We start from the raw sequence: 22,297 nt of genomic DNA, 5'->3' as shown, positions 1-22,297 counted from the left end.
CTGACGTTGGTCAATATATTTTGACAATATAAACGGACAGACGGATCGATTCAGTTTATTTCAAAGTGGACGTAATTCGAAAAATTTTTACATACCGCCGAGTGTAGCGAGTCGAACAATATTTTTACTATTTTTTTATTTAAAAAATCGTTAAATACATGAATCAATATAGTTTTGGCAATCAAAGGTGGGATCGGGGGCGTGCAACCTATACGTCTTCTAGATTCGCCACTTATCTTATGAAGTGTATAAAAATATTGTAAGGAATTAGAAAACAGGGACACCCGCGAAATCGGATTATGTGAGTTTTATAATATTTATCATAAACATTCTCATTGATATTTTTAAACAAGCTATACCAAGTGATTTGAATTTATAGCGTTTTGAACTATTTGTATAAAGCTGCATATGTCATAAGTTAGAAGGTTTGACTGCAACATATACAAGTATGGAACACAGATCTAACGATCTTTTTTCTATTTGCCCATATGTCCATTGCCCTTGCCCTTGACCACATTCCTATATTATTTTTAGTTTGGCCACATCACCATTTATGTGACCGTGAATTTATTTCCTTGATTAATTGGTAAATGTTGAGGGTTTTGTGTTGGTGGTTTTAATTATTAGAATGTGTTCATGTCCGTCTGGCAGGGTTTATTAGACCTCGACTTAAATGGTCCCATAAACAATCGGTTAAGTTTCTGTGACCATTTTTTTTTTATCTAATGCGGGGTTTACACATTGCCGATTATTGCTCCCGTTTAAGATCAGACAACAATACGACATGAAAAGTGAAAAAGTCGGATTACTATCCTCAATTATCTGGAATGTCATATCATTGTCTGAACGCAGTCGTTTAAGTTCGTAATAGATTCCTACGGGTCGAGAAGGGTCCGAATAGTTCGGCGAACCACTACGATTGTTAGGGGCGTCCCGTAATATTCAGGGAAACTTACCCGATTTTGTCTAGTCGGATAACAACCGTGCCTATGTGTGACCCCAGCTTTAGAGACCTTCAAATTAAATTGAATTGCGATCATTTAATCATTTGTGACATGTCAGTGCGTACACTTAAGTATAAGTAATATGTCTTATTTATTTTTGTTGAAAAAAATACGCCAGTAAAGTTGATTGCTATGTCCGATCAAGTTATCTCGTTCATGAAATTTATAAATTTCCAGTTGTTACACATTTTTTTTTTTTAAATTCAAGAACGGTGCAATTTTGTTTGGAATTCTTGGTTGTTTTTTAAATTAGCTCACTTAACTCAACAGGAAAAGTCTTCTTTTTTTTCATCACTTGGCACCGGTCTACCGTCGTTCATTGTCTTTCAATATAATTTTTTACATAAATTTTCACATCTAAAATTACTAGGCTGCATTTAACAAACCTTATCTAATATCATATGTCTTTTTTTAATTATAATTAGGGTATATAGTTTTAAAAAGTTTACTGTGACAGCCGTAGACATAGAAAATTCGAAAGGGTCATGTGTGATCAAAATGTGCCTGACGGTTAAGATTGGAACCAGGTGATAATATGTTACAAATTATTCACTTTTCAAGTGTAACCAAAAGCGTTTATTCAGCGGATGCTTTTAACCCCTGTCTGGCATATTTTTTATATATTATTATAAATCATTAATCCGACCGTTATTATTTCACTTGCATTCATTTGTTTCAGGTTTTGTCATTTCGAGGTCTTTTATAGCTGACTTTACGGAATGGATTTTTGCTCATTGTTGAAGGCCGCACGATGATTATTTTTTTTTGCCAATTACCAAATACACGCAATTTGGACTCTAACGGATAGTTGTAGATTTGCAATCATTCCAAATCTCGTTTTTTTTATATTCAGTGCCTCATTTTACAAATAAATCTTTCGAGAAAAAAATCGCATACATGTATGTTAGTCATGAAGATTTCAGTATACCTTACGATATTGTTTTTATAAAAAGAGCACTGGTTTTATATATATCCAAAAGGTGTCTACTCCATGTTATTATTTGTCTCAACATTTGACAGCTTGCTTAAAAAAAAAACCTACATGTATGCCTACTCAAATATGCAAGAAAAATTCAATATAATGTTAGTTTTCTTTATTTTAACAGGATAACACAATAACATATAGAGCCTGTGTCGCTCACCTTGATCTATGTGCATTTAAAAAAACATAGACACACATTACAGACAAGAATAGAATTCATGTCAAATTTCTCTTTTTTGCTGATGATAACTTGTTTGTAGATCTTAATATACTGAACATTCTTGCTATTTACAATTATCTCCATCTATACTGTCTTTTGGCGAGTAGTTTCAGAAGGGAATAAACATTTGAGAAAAATGGACTTTAAAGGACATAATAATTCTTTATGGGGTCAGTTGACAATTTTGGTCATGTGACTTATTTATAGATCTTACTTTGCTGAATAGTTTGGCTGTTAACAGTTCACTCTACATATTATGCTATTCAAGATAATAACCAAAAACAGAATAATTTCCTTAAAGTTAATTATTCAGGGGCAGCAACCAATCAACAGGATGGCTGATGCGTCTGAAAATTTCATGACCGATAGATCTTTACTTATCTATGCACATTTCAACACAGTGTCAGATTTACTTTCAGAGATATAAGCCAAAACTACATTTTACTCCTCATGGTCTATTGTTAGCCATGGCGGCCACCTTGGTTGATGGGCGGGGGTCATCGGATATATTTTTCAAACTAAATAGCTACCCTAAGGATGATTTGGGCCATGTTTGGTTTTATTTGACCCATTAATTTCAGAGGAAAAGATTTTGGTAAAAGTTAAACGATAACGACGGACGACGACGACGAAGGACGACAGATCTAAAGTGATGAGAAAAGCTCACTTGGCCCTATTGGACCAAGGGAGCTAAATAATATGATTTACAATAAGGTCCTGCACTTTATAAATATAAACAAACATAAAGAATAAAATACAATAATAAAATACTATAATTACTAGTAACTGTTATTTGAATTAAACAAAATATTCATCAGCAGTTTTGTTTTCAATTGTGTTACATGGGTTTTAAATTAATAAAGTTGACACATTGTTCAAGATATCAACCAGGAGCGTTTAGAATATTCTGTTTTTCGGGACAAAAAGCCTATGTTACAAATATTTTTGAATTGTTCAAGAAATAACCTGATGCACATAATTATCTTTATAATACATTGAGATATTTCAGAGTAATTTTGCGAGGTACTTCAGAACTACAATTGCTTTTCTATATACAAAATTAAAACAAAGTGGACACCCATGAGAGCTCTCCAAATTTATGTGTGACAATGTCATACGCTGATTTAAAATAAATCGTGTTTCCCCTTTTTAAAGCTTAAAAATATGTCTAAAAAGTAAAATCACAAAAATACTGAACTTAAAGGAAAACCAATTCGGAAAGTCCATAATCACATGGCAAAATCGAATAACAAAACGTATCAAAAACGGATGGACAATAACTGTCATATTCCTGACTTGGTATTAGCATAAATTTGCATAAATTTTTCCGGAAGGGTAAGCAGATCCTGCTCCACATGTGACAATAGTCGTGTTGCTCATTTTATTACAAACCCGGTAAATAGTCTAACTCGATGGGTTACATTCTTGAATAGGGAACGGGATTGTGGTTACGACATGATTGAGAAGTTATAGTAAGTTATCACCATTTTCTTAAATCATTCCAATTTTTTTTCGGAAAGTGAATTAAAACGTTTTTAATGATAAGTAACTTTTACAATAAATATTTACTACAGACGATAACATATACATTTGATATTTCAGGAAAGTTATTTGTAAATATAGGCGGGAAAATTGTTAAATCACCCACGTGCGATTCATTTCATGGATGTTTCTTTACTCTTTCTTTTTTATACTGTTAATGTACAATTCAGTGAGACAGAATACATTCAAAAGAAGAAAAATAGCTTGAAATATGTTATAATTTGCCGCTGTGACTTTCGTTATACGGTTTCGATTTCAGCTATCTTCTTTTCTACCGAGTCTATTTCCAAATCAAGCGTGTCTATATCGTCTTTCATTTCTTTGTACTCCTCACTTAGTGTACTCCGACGCTTTTTCAGCCGAGCTATTTTTCGTTTTAATTCATCCAACAACCCTTTTTCATCATCTCTGTAACAGACATACACTATCAATTAACATTATATATGCATTTTACAATACAACAGCATGCACATTTACGGAACAGACTAACTCAACAAATCAAAACAAACGTTCAATACTTTGCATTGTACACCAAATATATATAAGTAGTTCTCTTTATCGTCTGGCAAATCTCGTATACATTTTTTTTTATAAAAGAGAGACAATCCAATTTTAACCACATGCCATCATAATAGTCATGTTCAGAAAACATAATATTAAAGTTAAGTCGATTGTGTACTCTCCTCTTTTACATATTTTTGTTTGAAGTAGCTTATATTATTTAATGTTTTAAAAAAACGTTATCAATACAAATTGAAGTTGAACAAAAGCGAAATTAAAAGAAATCACCGAATCATCGGAGTTATTAAGAAATATATTTCATATAAATGTAAAATACATATACGCCTTCTCATATTGTTTTCTGCTTTTTTCATTGCATAACCTTTCAAGAAAAAAGTATACATACACAACAGTGTCGGTTTGGACTGATTTGGAATCAAATTCTTTTGTTGTAGATGAACCAACTGATTGCCTTTTCTCAGATAGTTTCTTCTGTAAAATGAAATTAATTCGATCAGTAGTAATAATGTAAATAAAGATGCTATAAATTCATATTCATTAAAAACCAATATACAGGACTTTTTTTTTTTTTTATATCAATTGAAATATCTTTTTTAAAAATATGTATTATCGATAAATTATCAGCTTTTATTTTCATTGCAAATCAACGGGAAGATTTTCTTATAACTTAACAATATTTTCTGCTCTTTGGTCGGGTTGTTGTCTCTTGAGACATTCTCACTTTTCATTTTTAATTTAACTACACTATCAACGTATGCCGTATTGCGCGTCTTACTGATCATGTAAAATGCTTCGTATCGGATCTGTGATTTGAAAATATATTCTCATACTTACCAAACAGTTATCAATATCTCCTATCACCTCGTCAAATAGAGTACCAGTTTTAACCAATCTAAATCGATGTTGCATTGCCTGCGACAATTTCTTGGCAATATGTAAGTCTGCCTCATTTGGAAACTTAATACAACAGTTAGCATAATGGACGATTGCCTTTAAATGGAAACGGGTTAGTCTGGTGTTATTGCTTTCATATTCTCGATCGTACGCCTTTCTATAATGGTGTTTCGCTTTCCGAATGTTCTCCTCTGTTTCTGTTAGTTTGAAAACTTTAGCAATCTTCAAATGGATTCCTGATAGGGCTTTCCACGATGTCAGGTCGTCAATTTTCTTTTCTAACTCATTTGCAATTGACAACGCTTTCACTAAGTTTTGATTTGTAAGAGCTATTTCATTGCCCGATGTATTTTGACTTTTCGAGCTCTCCTTTGCTACCACCCTTTTACTGTCAGATAAATCGTTATGCTCATAAGTACTTTCATCTTTTGATATGCCTTGCTCTTCTACGATTATTCTCTTCTTTGTTTCGTCCTTCAAAGGTGTTCCCGGACATTGTACTTTAAATAGTTTTTCATAACATTCCATTTTGATTCTATCAATCATTACGGAATGAAAGAGACTTGAATCTCCAATACGTTTTACAACTCCAAACTCAGTAAAACCTATGCCTTCTATATCAGAATCAAGGCCGTTCAATAGTTCAATGGCTTCTATTAGTAAAGATGATAGCAGATCGGGATCGGAAAAGGATCTCAACATATATAATACACCACTGCGATGTGTTACTGGACTGAACACAGGACAAAAGGATCGCACGACATTTTTTGAGGTTGTCTTGGTATTTTTTTGCATCGACAAAGAGCTCAAATGATGCTGTAATAACTTCGTAAGACCGTGTGCTAGCTGATGTTCCATTAAGCTTTCTGTAGTAACGGGGAAGAAAGTACTGGAAAGTCTGTGACGGACATAACCGGTTTCCGGTTTTGAGAAGCTGTCTTTTGAAATTTCCATAAGCCATTTGTTTTTACTAGAATTGTAAAGAATCCTTATCATCAGTTCGACTAGAAATATTTCGGATATATGTTGACTCTCCATTATCAAGTTCTTACTTCTTAGTGTGTTGATTGTCTTTGTTTTTAATTGACCATTGCGCAAATCATTGGTACAAAGATGACCTTGATTTCTTAAAAGATCTATGATCCTTAAATTTCTGTGTTTGTTTTCGATGAATGTGTCAACAAATTCACGAGGGAGATTTTTTCCCTTTTCAACCAATATGTTGAAGATGACTTTACAGTGTCCTTGAAGAACTCCACTTCCATTTAGATACTCATTCATTTTCGTGTAAGGATCTGTATCTTTGATATTGGTAAGCTGGTGTTGTTGACCACAAAAGAATGCTTCATACATTGTGCGTTTTGCTTTTTCTAGATAGGTATTAGCAGATAACTCAGTATTTCCATACATTCTATAAGTGATTCCTATTGCGCAATATATATAGCAAAGTTTTGCTTTTGTTTCGTTAAACAAAGACTTAATATTGTCTTCAAAGTGTAATAAGAAGGCCTCAGCATGGTCTAACAAAAGTACGTTTCTATGAATAACTTCCAATAATCTTGCATCTAGATCAATATTACACATGAAAAAGTTCAGAAGTTTCTTGAGATGGGAATTTCGTTCGTCGCAGGGCTTAGACGCTTTCAGTATCATGAAAATAAACCCATGGGCAGTTATTATTCGCTGCTCATCTATACCCTTAATAAAAGCTAGGGAATACTTTTGTAATTTTTGAAGGAAGCCATCTATTATTATCGTCTTTTCATCTTTGTTTAATTTGTTTGGCAAAAGAGATTCAAAAATGAGGATAGGAATATTATCTGTGTTAAGAAATGACATGAGGTGAAACAGAGTTTTTTCCTCGGTTGACATTTTCTTTTCTGCATGTGAAATAAGCATTTGACAAGCTTTTTTAGATGCAGAATCGCCAATGCTGGTTCTGTTTTCAAGTAATCTTTGAAGATAACTTTCAATGCTTATACCTGTTGCGTGGATATGAGTTCTTGCAAAAGCAAGGCCATCTGGCAAATAGCCTAATCTCTTTGCTAGTTCTTTTGCCTGCTCATGTACCGAATCATCAACGTTTAGATATGTTACAGCCTCCGTTTCTGTCATTCCGTGAAATTCGATTACTAAATTATCGAAATCAGGTGATAACGACTCACTTGTAGTTACAATAACCAGTAGGTTATCATTCTGTTTCAGTTGATTCAAAAAATCGTTCATTAAATTTATCTCAGGAGTTACTAAACCAAGCAGAATAAAAATGTGCTTTGTGTCCTTGTAATCGTCGCTTTCCAAAACCTCTATAGCGCGTGATAACATGAAGAGAATTGACTGTTTAATGCGCAGATCTGAATTGATGTATTGTATCTTTAGGTAGTTCATTAAATGAGAAAGAGAATTATAAATGTTTAATTCAGTATTGCAATCTACCCGCCAAATCAAGGAATTATTGGCATTCTCCGTATCATTTGAACGCCTGTGTGCATAGTTGAATGCATGCTGGGATTTCCAAGTTCCAGGTGGACCTGAAAATTATAATAAGTTCTACAAAACCTACATGTTGAAAGATCCATGATAGGTACAAAAGGGATAGTCAAACTCGTAAGTCCAAAACAATTACTCTGCCACTGCAAAACCGAAAACTAAATAGCAGAACACAAAAAAAACCATAAAAACCCAAAACTGAGAAACATTAAGGGAAGATGTCATGTTCTTCGGAAGGGCAAACAGATCATGCTCCAATTGTAGTACTCGTGGTACTAAATTACCCCATGCCTTAATAATATCTTAAACATACATTATGTAAATGATCAGGATGAAGCTTTTGTCGATACTTCGGTACACTTCGTCGTTTTAGGGACATCTCTAAAATTAGGAACCTAGTTGATATGTTATGTTGTTATTCAAATCCTATGATGCTTCAAGTTATGTTAAAAAAAACGGAAATAAAACTGTATGCATAGACTTTACATTGAATTGGTATTTATGCCTATCTAGTGATGTATTTGTAATAGATGAAGGGGCGAGGGGGGGGGGGGGGGGGGGGGTCGGATTTGTCTAAATTAAATTCATAGAAATTTTTAAAGATTTGTCAAAGTATTGTTCATATCATTGTTTTTTCAAAAAAATAATAAAAAGTGTGAGTCACTAGGCTTTTTTCATGCTACAGGTCATAAATTGTCCAATATTATATAGATTATGCCTGGAAAACCCATTTTTGAGATATAAAGAAATTATCACCATATAATTTAAAGATTAAATATGAGAAGATAACTCATAATGTTAATGTCTGTGTCATTTTGGTCTCTTGTGGACAGTTGTCTCATTGGCAATCATACCACATCTTCTTTTTTATATCAAATAATCTGTTTTCAAATAAGAAAAAAAAATTGGGGTCACCGAACTTTTTTTCGTATTTTTCAATAAAATAGAAAAAATGCAGTTCTGGCATAGCAAAACAGAAATTAATTGTTTGATAAAAATTAAATGCTACAAAACATCAAAATGAATTTTAAATTTAGAAATGACCTTTAAGCAAAGCTCTGATTTTTATGCCCAAATTTGGCTATTTTGAGGGCTTCTTAAGGTGGTAAATAACACTAACGGGAGATAACTCTGTAAAATCATATAAAAGTTTTCATCACGTTGTATTATAAGGAAATATCTAGCTTCTCAATGATCAAAATTAGTTTTTGTCAAACTGCCACATATCCAACCAATTTTTCCGAGAAAGTGATTGGTTCATTTTGTTAATAATTTTCATATCTTTTTCAAAGGGTCAAAGTTATAAAATATTTTGTCAAAATGTTATGAAAATTAAACTAGTCAAATTATTTTCAGTCAAGGTGTTGGGTATCACCTTAACTTAGTTTTAGATAATCTGCAATGATTGATATAGTATTATGATATTCGTATATTTTGGTCTCCATCTTCACTGTGTCAGAAGAGATAAACATTATTGAAATGCAAATCTGGTCAGTATATTTGTTACTGATCCTTGCACTAGTTATTGTTTTCATTGGAATTATTTGTAATTCTGATGAACATTTGAGTAGGTTATTATTCAAAATTGTTATAATGATTCTATATGGATGGCAAGAATTAAAAACAATAATGTCGCCTATCTCGTGAAAACATTAGGTTTTATAAAGATACCCAATTGTCTTCAGTATTTCAAATACAATTTATTTCAGACATAATGGTTTACTCTTATAAATTGTTATTTTGATGGAGTGTTGTCTCATTGGCACTCATACCACATCTTCCTATATCTATTATGTGCTTAGATAATGTGCCTAGATTAAGGTTAGATGATTGTGTGGAGACAACTTAAATGTATCACAAAAACAATTAAAATTCTTGATGATTTTTTTATTATTATTTTCTCAGTCACTCAGTTAATATGCAATTCAGAACTAAATTAAAAGAACCCTTACTTTACCTGCAAATAGTTACATTGATATTAACACCAGTTAATAAATCAAATCAATGACGTTCATAAAGATTATACTGATGTATCTATTACTTGTTGACAAACCATTTAATCTGTTCGGATAAAATGTGGTATGTCAGGTCAATATCTATATACTTTTGTAGATTCGGAAAATAATGGAAATCGTCAATATTAAAGATAACTGAAAAAATAATAAAATATTCAGGGTTATACCAAGCTTATCGATTCCACTCCTCGATGCTAATGTGTTTTCCAGTTTAATTCATATTTCAGATATGATTTGAATATTTAAAATGTACTCATGAAATGACATACCTTTTAAAATAGCTGCATTGTTATGTGACATGTGTTGACATAACTTGCGGTATTCTGATGTTTCTAAATACTGTTCAGTTACAAGCATTCCACTTAGCCCGTAGTAGTCTAAAATTATTTATTTATAATTATTCAACAATTGATTTGAACACAATTATTTATAGACGAGTGACTTATTTCAAAAAGACGCTTAGTTAACGACTTTAATGCACCACCTAACACACGGCTATATTATATATCATTCGAAAGCTGTTAATCTGTACTTTCTGTTTTGCCCAGTCGTAAAAAAATCGTACGGTGCAATTTTTGTTAAATCAAGGTCAAAGGTCATGAAAAAACATTCCAATTTTTGCGATTGCTAAATAAAATGCCATTTTCTAATTCTTGTACCATATCATTTTTCAAAAGATCATATGAACTTTACGGAACATGATACATAATTTCCAAATCAAACAATAAATAAGAGATTCGATGCGCAAAATTTCCGAAAATTGAAATTTATCACAAATCCTAAAAAAAATGAAAAATTATTCAAAAAGCAAAATATATCTTGGGGAATCAATATTTGTATGCTAAAAAAATAGATAAATGTATATGTTTTAGGTCAAGGAATATTTTTTTGGTAATTTTCAGATGCAATTATTAATTATTGTTCATGGAACAGCCTTCTATTGAAGTGTTTGCAGTTGCCCAAAAATCTGCCATCTGCAAATAGCGATCATTTTGTTAATCTATGTTAAAATAGCACATCGCTAATTGTGAATATCAGGGAGGAGAATGATTTTCCATAATAAAAGAAGGGGTATTTAAAGTAAGAAAAGAATATATGCAAGGTAATTGAGGTTAAAATATGCTTTTAACGAAGTCAAACTTTTTTACTTTTTGTAATCATGTTTAAATGCAAACATTACTGTGCGACTAAATCGTAGGCAACATTGAAATAAGTAACCTTGTTTGGAAACACTTGGTTGTCTAAAGCGGGATGTAAACGAACTTAATAAAATGCGGCTGCTTCTTATTATTTTAAAATCGTGATATAGTAAGTCATATTAAATGTGTTTAGAAGTTTAATCGCTTTAATTATTTGAATAAAAGATGCTTTGAGCATTTTCTACAGAAGCTTTAAAACACTATAAGCAGTTGTGAAATAACAAAATGAAAAAGTTGAATACCCTTCCTGACCTCATACAATCATTCGCTGTTTTAGGAGTGTTCGTTTTCATGGTATGCTGTGTTTTTGGACTGTTGTTCGTCTCTTGGACTTTACTTTTATTTTGTTCATGGTTTTATTAACCTTATTTGATTCATGGTTTGAGATGTTGATTGTCCCTTTGGTATTATTTTACTTTAAAGACATTTACTTGCAGTAATGAAAATCGGCCAAAAAATCACCTCAAAGTAAAGTGAAGAAGATTAACGAAATAAGACAAATATCCGCGAAATATAACTTAATTTGCACACGGTGATATATATATATAGAACCAAATCGTTATCATGATACATTTAGCTACACTGATCTATAATTGTTAAACCTTACATTTAGCTACACTGATCTATAATTGTTAAACCTTTTACTACTTGAATAGTGACGAAATATATCAAAGGGACATCAAACTCATATTTAAAAACGAACTGACAAAGCCGGGCAAACAATGAACAAGACAAGCAACAGTATACAAAACACAACATATAAAACTACAGATTGAGTAACACAACCCCCCCCCCCCCCCAAAAAAAAAAATTGAGTGAATTCAGGGGCTCCCAAAGGGTAGGCAGATCATGTTCCACATGTGACACCCATCTTAGTTTTAGCATATTTATTTATAGTGGATTGGGAAACAAGTTTTGCAACTTAAACTAATCGCTTTCCACTTTGCAGGTGCGAGTGCTGCCTATTAGCGGCATTAACCTGCCCTTTTTCGAAATCTACAAAGGTGTGTTTAACGTGCAAGAGATATGGCTTTTTCTTAACACGGGTAAGCCATTTATCATCTCCTTACGACGGACTTTCATCGTTTTCTCAAGACCATACTCACAAATGGTGTCAAGAAAGAGCCTGAAATTTTCATCACGGAACTGGATTCGAACCAGGAACCTTTGTGTTAGAAGTCCGATGCACTAACCACAACACCGCGGCTCTCTTTTACCCGTCTTGTGGCTCATGCATTTCCTAACTCGATGTCAAGCCTTATTCGGTTGGTGACATTCACGGCAGAAATGACGGCAATTTGGTTACGTCGATGGAACTTATCAGTCGTCATCTGGCGAAACAGATATCTCATAATTGTCAACCAACTCGTAGTGGCGTCCATGAAATTTTCAAAGGGATGATTTCAACTTTGCATTTGAACTCTGGTTTCAAACATGTGTAAACCACCATTTTTCTTCAAATGTCCTGTACCAAGTCAGGCATATGGCAGTTGGTATCGAATAATCTGTTTCTTTGTATGTTGGCGTTTGTTTTTGTAGCAGTTCTGTGTTTCTGTTATATCGTTGTGTTCCTTTTATAGTTGATGCGTTTTCCTAGTTTTTGCTTTGTGACCCGGATTTATTTCAGTTACTAGTAAATCGATTGATGACTATTGAATAGCGGTATACTATAGTTGCCTTTATTTCAGAGGAGTTTAGTAGTATAGATATGCAGGCGTTGTTATAATGTTGTTACAAAGAAATGAAAAGTTTATGATTTGGTAGTAAGGGGTGTTTTTATGGGTTGTTTTATGCTCATCTCTTTTGTCGTAAAACTTGTTCTCAACCAACCCTCATCATCGATTTCAAGATACGTGATAGAGTAAACTATATCTGTTGAGTCTTTTATTTTCAATTTCAATGGAAAATACGAGTCCAACATTCTCACAAATTTTGCACTATTTATTGAGATGACATCATCTATATAATGGAAAGTGAAGTTTCAAGATAATGATAGCTTCTTTTCAGTCGTCATCAGAAACTCTTGCATGAAGTCATCCTCGTATGAAAAATGAACTAGTCATTCAAGCTATTCAGGAAGTCTAGTTGTAACTAGAATCGTTGCGTATTAATGGATATTTTTTCTTCAAAATTATTCTTATTTGATGAATTAATGCATGTAAACAATGAACAACGCAATTTAAGCAATCAAGAAGTCAAGTTTTATAATGTGTTTACTAGTTTTTGAAATTCTTTGAAATTTCAATTTTCATCAATTTATTTTCTATTTATTTTGGTCTAAATTTTCAATTCACATAAAATAAATAAAAGGTCTTTTCACTACATCAATATTTATAATGAAGCTACAAATCAAACAATTAGAAAAGTCGAAATATGTTTATTTCAGTCTGGTAGTTACAATGCAGATTGCAATCTCTTAGTTTCACCCCCTTTATTTCAAGCAATAAGACGATTCGCGCACATATTTTTTTACTCTAAATTTTTCAATTTCTTAAGAATTTGTTTATTAAATCTTATATTGACCACATACAATGTTTAAATAGGAAGAAATGCTTAAAATCTGTTTTTCGCAGATGGCGGTATTTTGGGCAACTGTATGAGTTGTTATGATTTGCTGTTTGATTAGAAGTAAGCATAATTTAGGAAATTTTATGATGTCAAAAACTTCTTTGATAGTCATTACAGGGTTTTACTTAGTTTTATTTGATTAGCATTTGCACCAGAAAGAAAAATTTGGGTTTTCACACATTTTGTTAACTTTTACTCGAATTTCAGGAAACATGTGCTCTCTGTCAAAAACACGCTTTGAATATTAAAAAATGCATTTGAATAATGACTGTTAATCTCTCTGCTAAAAGTTTAAATTGTTTGCATATGTGAATTTAGTATATAAAAGTCATATTATGCAATCAGGCTGAAATCTTAGAAAATATGCACTTATTCGCCCTTGGCCTTTGATCTTGATTTGACGGAAATTGCACCGTACGATTTTTTTACGACCGGGCAAAACAGATAGTACAGATGTGTAGCTTTCAAATGATATATAATTTAGCCGTGTGTTAGGTAGGTGCATTAAAAATTTAATTTTATGGTTAAAGTCACTCGCCTATTAATTGTTATAGGCCAAACATTTAAAGGTTCGAAGACATTTCAGAATTCACATTTGAATTTCTGATGTAGAGAGCAATTATGAGTATGTCTTCTTTAATTAATAGTTATCAAAGGTACCCAGCGTATAATTTATTTAAACGATGACGTGTTAAATCTTCTTTTGCATAAAATAAACAGAAAATAATGATGATAAACAAAAATCTTCATTTTTAGAAATCTGATTTTATTGTAAAGGGCTAACTCACTTAAAAATATAAATACTCGAAAACTCAGATAATCCTTTTAACTCACCATGATTTGACAGATTCCTTGAAATGGCCGATTTGATATATTGCTGAACCTTTTCATCGAGGTCGTTTCGTTTGGCAATCTGTAAATATGTTGCCAGTTGTTCAACGTTTTCAGCTGACAGCATACATCGTTCTTCCAACAGTCGTAAAAGGTCAGTTCCTGTAACAATCTTCTCTAGATCACGCTTTCCAATATTAAGTCTTAAAGTAAACTTAATGGTCTTTATGTTCTCTATGAATATAAAAACAATGACATTGGAAATGCGAAAACAGATTCACTAAAGATATCATATCTATGAAAACCGGACACCACATGACACCTTTCTGTCACCGTACGGACTTCAACAAGAAGCAAACCCTATACCGCGTATTTTACTATGAAAGACCGTCAATGACAAATTTAAAACAATCAGAAGATATTCAAAAATGATATACAACAATAAACGACAAACACTAAATAACAGTTATTTACTTACAGGCATTTATACAGAATTTAAACGGATTAAACGGGTAGGCGGTGCCTAACCCTATACCTAACCTTGGACAGTGGTGTAACAGTACAACACATAAACAAACAAGAACATTTATTTAAAAGGGGTTTTCTCATCAGATCAATCAGATCAGAAAAAAGTAATAAAAACTCAGATCGGACGTCGCATGGTATTTATACATACCTACAACAATAAAAAAAAAACCTGTAAGTGCAGACTTTATCTTGTCTACTAATTATTTCATTAATTGCAGCATGTAATTCTAAATATGTTTAGGTGCTATACCAAGTTAAACAAATATATGACTTGGCTCTGTACTTATACATCCCGTCATTGTGTTATTGTTCGATGATAAAATTTTAAAAGTTATTAAGGTGACTCGCGGGTACAAAATTTTCAGCAAAAAATTAAACATTTGTTTTTTCATTACAAATTTTATTTATTACACTATTAGTTATTACTTTATGATATGGTACAAAACTCAACCAATAAATTCGATTCTGTTTGCCCCCAGATGACTTTAAAAATGTTTATATCATTGAAAAAGTTCCAAATTATCTCCCTTTGGTAAAAAATGCCATTTTTTTAGCAATACAATTGAAATGTTTTTTCAAACACATCGGTGACCTATATTTTTATTATTGTTTTCAAATAAGCTGTTCATAAACTAAATAATTGTAAAATGTAAGCGAATTCTGTAATAAGTTATTGTTTTATTTCGATATTATCTCTATTTCTTCTATTAGCATGATTAGTTCAACAGAAAAAAAGTACCTTTACAAAAATGTATGTTCTTTCGAAGGCAGACTGTGAGCGTAAATGAACAGTGACCACAAATTTTTATTTTATTTTTATTTTAATTATGAGATAAAGTTCATTTATAGAAAAATACAGCGAAATCCTATATTAGAAAAAAAATGATTTAGACCCGTGAGCCCCCTTAAGATTATAACATTATGTTGATTTATGTACCTCTATTTTTGACAGTTTTATCTATTATGTCAGTTTTTTTGTTCATGCATCATTGTCAATATAATGAAATTTGATGGGACTGCCATATAAGTGAGAATTTTCACTAGCTATAAAACCAGCTTCAATCCCTTATTTCCTACATTAGCAAATGCCTGTACCAAGTTAGGAATATGACAGTTGTTATCCATTTGTTTTCCACCCCTTCTTCTCAAATCAATGCAAACAACAACAATAACATCAAAACTACAGAATTTAAATATGGCATTTAAAAAATCTAAAAACTCATTGACGAAAAGTATATTATTAATGTCGAGAGAAAAGGAATGCGTTATATTTTTGGTTGCATTATTTCACTGGTTGATGATATATAGACAATAACTGTTTAGTGTCTTTAAATATCAGCTGTATTTGTACGAGGCTAGGAAACAAGGTGTATGCGAGCTTTTAACGAGCTACTACACCTGTTTCGAGCCGAGTACAAATACAGCTGATATTTAAAGACACTAAACAGTTATTGTCTTTATCCTGCAATTAATTCTGTATATTGTTTGTGTTTTGAAGGACACAAAAACTAACATATTTAGCATTTATTTTCGATTTGTAACTTTGAGGCCGGCGTAGTTATATCAAAATCACACATTACGCTGAAGACGGGTTCGCAAAAAAGAATCTCGATGGTCAACAATAATACATCGCTCAAGGTGAATAATTATATATTTTAACATAACAACTAATTTCAACAGTAAAACCAAATAACAAAACATTTTCAAATTTGAAACAGAAATGTACGAGTTGCCCTACGCTTCAGACTTGACATTCACTAAACATGCATGCTGAAATTGACATGGTTGATTTTGTATTAACACAATCATACACATTCAATTTTTGAAATCGGCAATTGTCATCGTCATGGAAATGCAACTGGAATACACATTCTGAGGTAACACAGGTTCAAACAATACTCAGTCCGGCAGTTGGCGGAGCAGTAAAGCGATATTAGTGCGGTGACTGAAGGCAGATTTTTTAAAATTTAATCTCCCCACCGAACACACACCTATATAATATATCATTGGAAAGAGGAAATCGTGTACTATAATAATATGCCTGTCGTCAGGACTTGATATGGTCACATTTGTTTTAAATTGAGGTCAAAGGTCATATATGTAGAAATCTTTGAAAATTCGGGAGGGTTTCAATTTTGACATTTTTTTTCTTTTTCTAAATTCTACCTAAATACAAATGATACTGTTATGGCTTTAGTAATGTTTGTTATTATACATAAATCTTAATCATTGAGATTTTTTTATCAAAAAAATTCCTTAAACGACGTTTTATAAACAAAACTTCAAAAATCAAGTTTTCAACCTATCAAATGTTTAGAGCAGCTTAACCTTATGAAAAATTTCAATTTCAGGTAAAAGTCAAGTGTCATGCAGGACAATACTTTAAAATTATTTTTCAAACTATCATATTGGATGAGGTATCAAACCAAAGCAATAGAAATCTACAGTCAAATATGACTTCAAATTGAATTTGCGGATACTTCAGTTTTTTTTTTATCGACTACTCGTTGCTTATGGGTTTTTTTCACAATTATTACTGCTTCCATAGTATTATCTGTTGTTGTGTTTTCTACTCTGGTTAAAATCTATTAAATTATAGTTTTTGTACCTATATCCCCCCTTTTTTCCTTGCGACGTACCACAAACTTCAAAAGTATTCCATATGAAAAAAAAAAGATGTGATATGATTGCAAAAGAGGGACGAAAGATACCAAAGGGACAGTCAAACTCATAAATCCAAAACAAACTGACAACGCCATGGCTAAAAATGAAAAAGACAACTCTCCAATGAGATCAAATGAGACATACATTAACAAATAAAGGTCCCGTACGGGCTTAAGCAATGAGTAAAATTCATACTGCATAGTCTTCAATTCCCGAAATGAATAATGTAAAACAAACGAAAAATCTAACGGCCTGATGTTGTACAAAAAAAATAAGAAAAAACAAATTATATAGAAACAAACGACAAACACTGCATTACCGTCTCGTGACTTGAAAAACACATACAGAATGTGGCGGGTTTTAACTTTTTTAAGGGCGCATCAACACTCCCCTAACCTGGGGCTGGGACCGTGTGTACCAGTGCAACAAGCTTTATACCAAATCAACCGTTATATCCATCATCTTCATTTTCATCAACCGTCACAAGACATGTTTTTAATTTCTACACATTTCACTCAAGGCCACAGGTCTGCACATGAAAGGTTCTGCTCAAAGCATACACGTTATTTTGGGTTTTTCTTTACAAGTACAGACATGGCATTGTAGGAAGTCCGAAGACATTTGTTCCTAAAACAAAATACCAGCTTCAAACCATCCCTGTCAATTCATCCAAGATTTAACAGAGATCTAAAAGGGGGTTTAGGAAGGTGTGATGACATCCATATGCTTGTCTGCAAAGATGCTGGGGAAACATTATATGAGACGTATACGTACAAACTATCTTGTATTCGCTCAATTTCACGGTTGGCAACACATTAGATAACGTCGTACTTCACTTTAAGAAGCATGAAATCCATTAGCATTCAATGTTTCAACCAGGTGTTTTAAACCAAACTCTTGGTACATTTGTAAAGCCAATCCTAAATGAAAAGGAGTAAAACAAAATTGGCCGCACAAACGATTGACTCAACAATTGATTAGCATCTGCGCAATTTCTCTGGTGCCATTTCCAGAGAATAATCTTGGATGTATGCAGTATCATGGAGTAACCATAAAATGAATTGCAATAAATACGAAGGCAGTGACTGAATTGAAGAAGAAAGAGACAATTTATCCGAAGTTGGGTATTCTTCTGTAGAGTTTCGATGTCTTTCCTAACTATACTTGCAGCGGAATAAAATATCTGCCCGTTATTTGTGTCTATTACAGTTGACATTGAGATTTTGAGGTCAGTTTTCAATTGACTAGCAGCTGATATGGCATCTCAAATAGTTATTTTGCTACTAGATATTATGTTATATTTGCCTTGAACTTGTTGAAGTTGTTTGACAACTGAATTTCTATAGTAATCAATGAGTTTAGACTGAATTTTACAAGTAGAATATTTTAAATAAGAATCAGCCGGAAGAAAAGATGTTTATCAAGTAACGGTGTCATGAGGAATGATCATTAAATCGTTGTCAATAGCCAAAATAAAATTAGTAAAAGCATCGTGATCTGAGATATCTGCTTCCATGGGTTGGTATTCTTTTTTTTTTTCGTTTTTAGCAAATAATTTGTAATGCAACCAATGACAGAGTGCTTGAAGTTTAAAAGATAGACGGGAAACTATTTCAACTTTAACTTTATCTGACACGGATAAAACATTCTTAAAACGCTCATCAAACTTGATTCAAACTTGAGTAGTTTTTGATCTTTCTAAAATGTTTTGTTGCAACAAAATATACAAGCGCTCCTGTTGAACGACTGCATTCTAGAACGCGTACCAATACCCGAAACTGAGAGACAACAGTCCGATAATTGTATGCCGTCATTTAATATCAGATAGAAGCATCCTCGCTCTAAAAGAGGGAACACATATGTTTATTTGTTTCATTTTTGTAGCATGAACGATGATAAACTGCTTGCACGGAGTTCTTCAAATTAACAGCTTTAGCATGAAACATCTTGATGTTCACCTCATCAAATCTTTTATTCAATGCAAATACAAAAATCGGCTTGCCTATACTGGTAAATTGACTCAAAATTTCAGTCGATTTTTTTTTTTTTTTTGCACTGCATAAAATTTAACGACTTTTGTCTTTTCTTTGGACTTAAAAGGAGCAAGTAGCACCGGACATATCACGGAATATTTTCTGAAACTATCCGTCAATAATTTTGATTTTACAATAAGACTTTTTTGATGTTTTATAAGAAAAAAAATTATAATATAAACATATACAATCAAAGCATGTGGCATATATCAGTTCACTTTGATTGAAAACATGTGTATATGATAAGGAAAAGGGTAGTCATTTCATATATCAGTTGAGAGCAAATTATTGACTAATACACAAAATGTGACGGAAGGCAAGTGATTAAGTTCCGTGTTGAATTTGAAGTTTTTTACTCCATTCATTTTCCATTGATTTCTTAAGGTTTTTTAATATTTTGGTTCCAAAATTTGTATCACTTATTATTAGTTTTATGAAATATTATATGCTTAAAATATTATGGGATAATTTTTATTACTACTATGAAGAAGAAACTAAAGTTTGTTTCTGAATTTGCAATTAAAATTACCTCAATTTTAAACAGTCCAAACTTCGCAAATTTTATAGATTAGAAGACAATAAAATACTGAATAGAATATTTTGACATATGAAAATAGCTTTAGGAAAAACTATTTCGATTAAATGTAAGCAAACATACACATTTTTTCATTTTGAAAAAGGGGGGTTGAAACTCTCCAATATACTACTAGTCATTAAAACGACTTTTAAAAAAATGAGACCGTACGAAATTTTTACGACAGGGCAAAAACTAACGAAAACATATGTGTCTTTAAGTTAAGACCATTTTTAGCCGCGTGTTATTTGGGGAGATTAAACTCGCGATCTAGATGACTTTTTACGCTTCTGTCACCTCACTATATCTGTATAGTATACAGATACAGCATAGCGATATCTGTAGGGCTGTATCTGTCTAGTAGGACATTCATTTGCAGGATAAAAAAGAGAAAATAAAGTGAGATTTGATGTGTTTGTATGTTCTGGAAACGTTTAGTTCATCCCACACAATCATTACATTTCCATTCATGTTCATTCATTTTGTTTCTTAAATGAAAGCTATTTGGAATGCATTGGGCGATACATATGTGCAATAAGTAATACTTTCGAAATCAACATTGCAATATCTTCTGTTAGGTTTGATTAATCGTAATATCGATGAAATGTCGTTTTTCTAGTTTGAATTTCATTATGCTCTGTTGCACTATCAAGTTTCATATGAAAAGGCATGGTAGGGCAGGACACTCTATTACGTATTATGTCAAAATATCTTTTTCTATATCAAAACTTCATGAAATTCGATTCTTTTGTCATCACAATAACAAAATGAAAGTTCATAAATAAAAAGTTAAACTATCATGATTTAGCAATATTAACAATATTTTTAATTTTTTCACACAAATTCCTTAAAATACATTTATCTACAAGTCGACCGGGTATCACAAAATCTTAGCACGAAATGTGTAAAAACAAAGGAGAACAATTTTGTGTTTCATAAAAAAAAACATAATGAAGGAACATAACTATGTATGTACGTGTTCGTATATATTTATTTACCTGGGGATAATTCTTGTGCTACCTCCGTTGTCAAAATCCGGTAACTATCAAATACAATTGGTTCCATGGCATATATGTTCCTGAAATAATGTTAACATGTGACGACGCCGGTCGATTATGATTAGGAAATCTACTTGAGATATCGATGATCCTGTAATGTAAAATCCAGTTTACACTAACGACAAATTGGTTGTTTCCTTTTATAAATTTTCAAGCGCATGCTAGACGAATATTTTAATATGTATAAGCAACTGCATGCGTTGTATTTTACATGTTATAACTATCACAATGTTTTACTAAGTTGTGCATGTTTGACATTATCTGGATATTCTTATTTGATGACACATTTAGAAAACATCACACGTTTCATTTATTACTACATCGTTTTAATATCGCGTAAATATATAGTTGGTTTTTTAGATGCATTTGACAAAATTTTAAAGAAGTTTCAACCCTGAATGCTCCTAAACCGTGTACTTTATTTGACCTTTATAAATGTTTTTATTTTATTCGAGCGTCACTGATGAGTCTGTTGCAGACAAAACGCGCGCCTGTTGTGCAAAAATTGCAATCCTAGTATCTATGATGTGATTATTTATGCAGTGACAAGTCACTCACTTAATGAGTAATTATTTTAACTGACTTGTATTGCTGAATTAAAGTAAATTTTAGGGTCTGGTTAATCAACTGGCTGATTAGAAGAGAGTATTCAAAATTGATGTTGACGAACGAAAATAAGACAAAAAGATCAAATAAAGAGATAAACTCTGCTAGGAATACATAGCATATACGAAACATAAAAGATATCGAATAGAAAACGGGAGTTATTTAACACACTTGATATAAAAAAAAATTTGAGCTCATTATTCAATTTAAATAATGTTTTAAATAGAATAATGTGTTCAATTAAAATGCAGTACACACCTACCTTGTAGAATGCAGAATCCATTAGAATGCGACAATTCACGAGGAGGACCTTTTCAACTGATTGCGTCAATTCAAGAGAAAATACTTATACAAGGTTATTACTTCTTTCAATGTTTGAAGGAAGAAGAAAATGTTTGAAATTTTGAATATGAACTGAAAGGAAACCAACATTACTTATTACCTATGTAAGTGTCATTAAATCTCCTCATTCAAACATATTATCTTTGTATTTCGTCAATTGTATTGTATATTGACAAGGAAGTTGTAAAAAGTATTTTTATTTTTTATATTTAAAGGTTTGCACAT

At 32.1% G+C, this 22,297-nt stretch overlaps 2 protein-coding genes across 2 annotated transcripts in view; both read right to left on the bottom strand.

Moving 5' to 3' along the window:
• Window positions 1-22,297, bottom strand: part of LOC139500078 (uncharacterized) — a 254,646-nt gene that overhangs the window by 148,926 nt on the left and 83,423 nt on the right. The gene's annotated exons all lie outside the window — the stretch shown is intronic.
• LOC139500075 (uncharacterized) lies at window positions 2,132-21,211 on the bottom strand. Its single transcript, XM_071288810.1, has 6 exons — window positions 21,065-21,211; window positions 14,271-14,501; window positions 9,939-10,046; window positions 5,105-7,695; window positions 4,656-4,741; window positions 2,132-4,156 (listed from the first exon to the last, which is right to left on the bottom strand). Exons 1-6 carry the CDS (start codon window positions 21,129-21,131, stop codon window positions 3,988-3,990), a joined length of 3,252 nt encoding a protein of 1,083 aa, XP_071144911.1. The 5' UTR covers window positions 21,132-21,211; the 3' UTR covers window positions 2,132-3,987.

Source organism: Mytilus edulis, chromosome 13 (genome assembly GCF_963676685.1).
Source record: "Mytilus edulis chromosome 13, xbMytEdul2.2, whole genome shotgun sequence".
Lineage (NCBI taxonomy): Eukaryota > Metazoa > Mollusca > Bivalvia > Mytilida > Mytilidae > Mytilus > Mytilus edulis.
The sequence above is the reverse complement of the archived record's forward strand: the minus strand, read 5'-3'. Positions and strand labels throughout refer to the sequence as shown.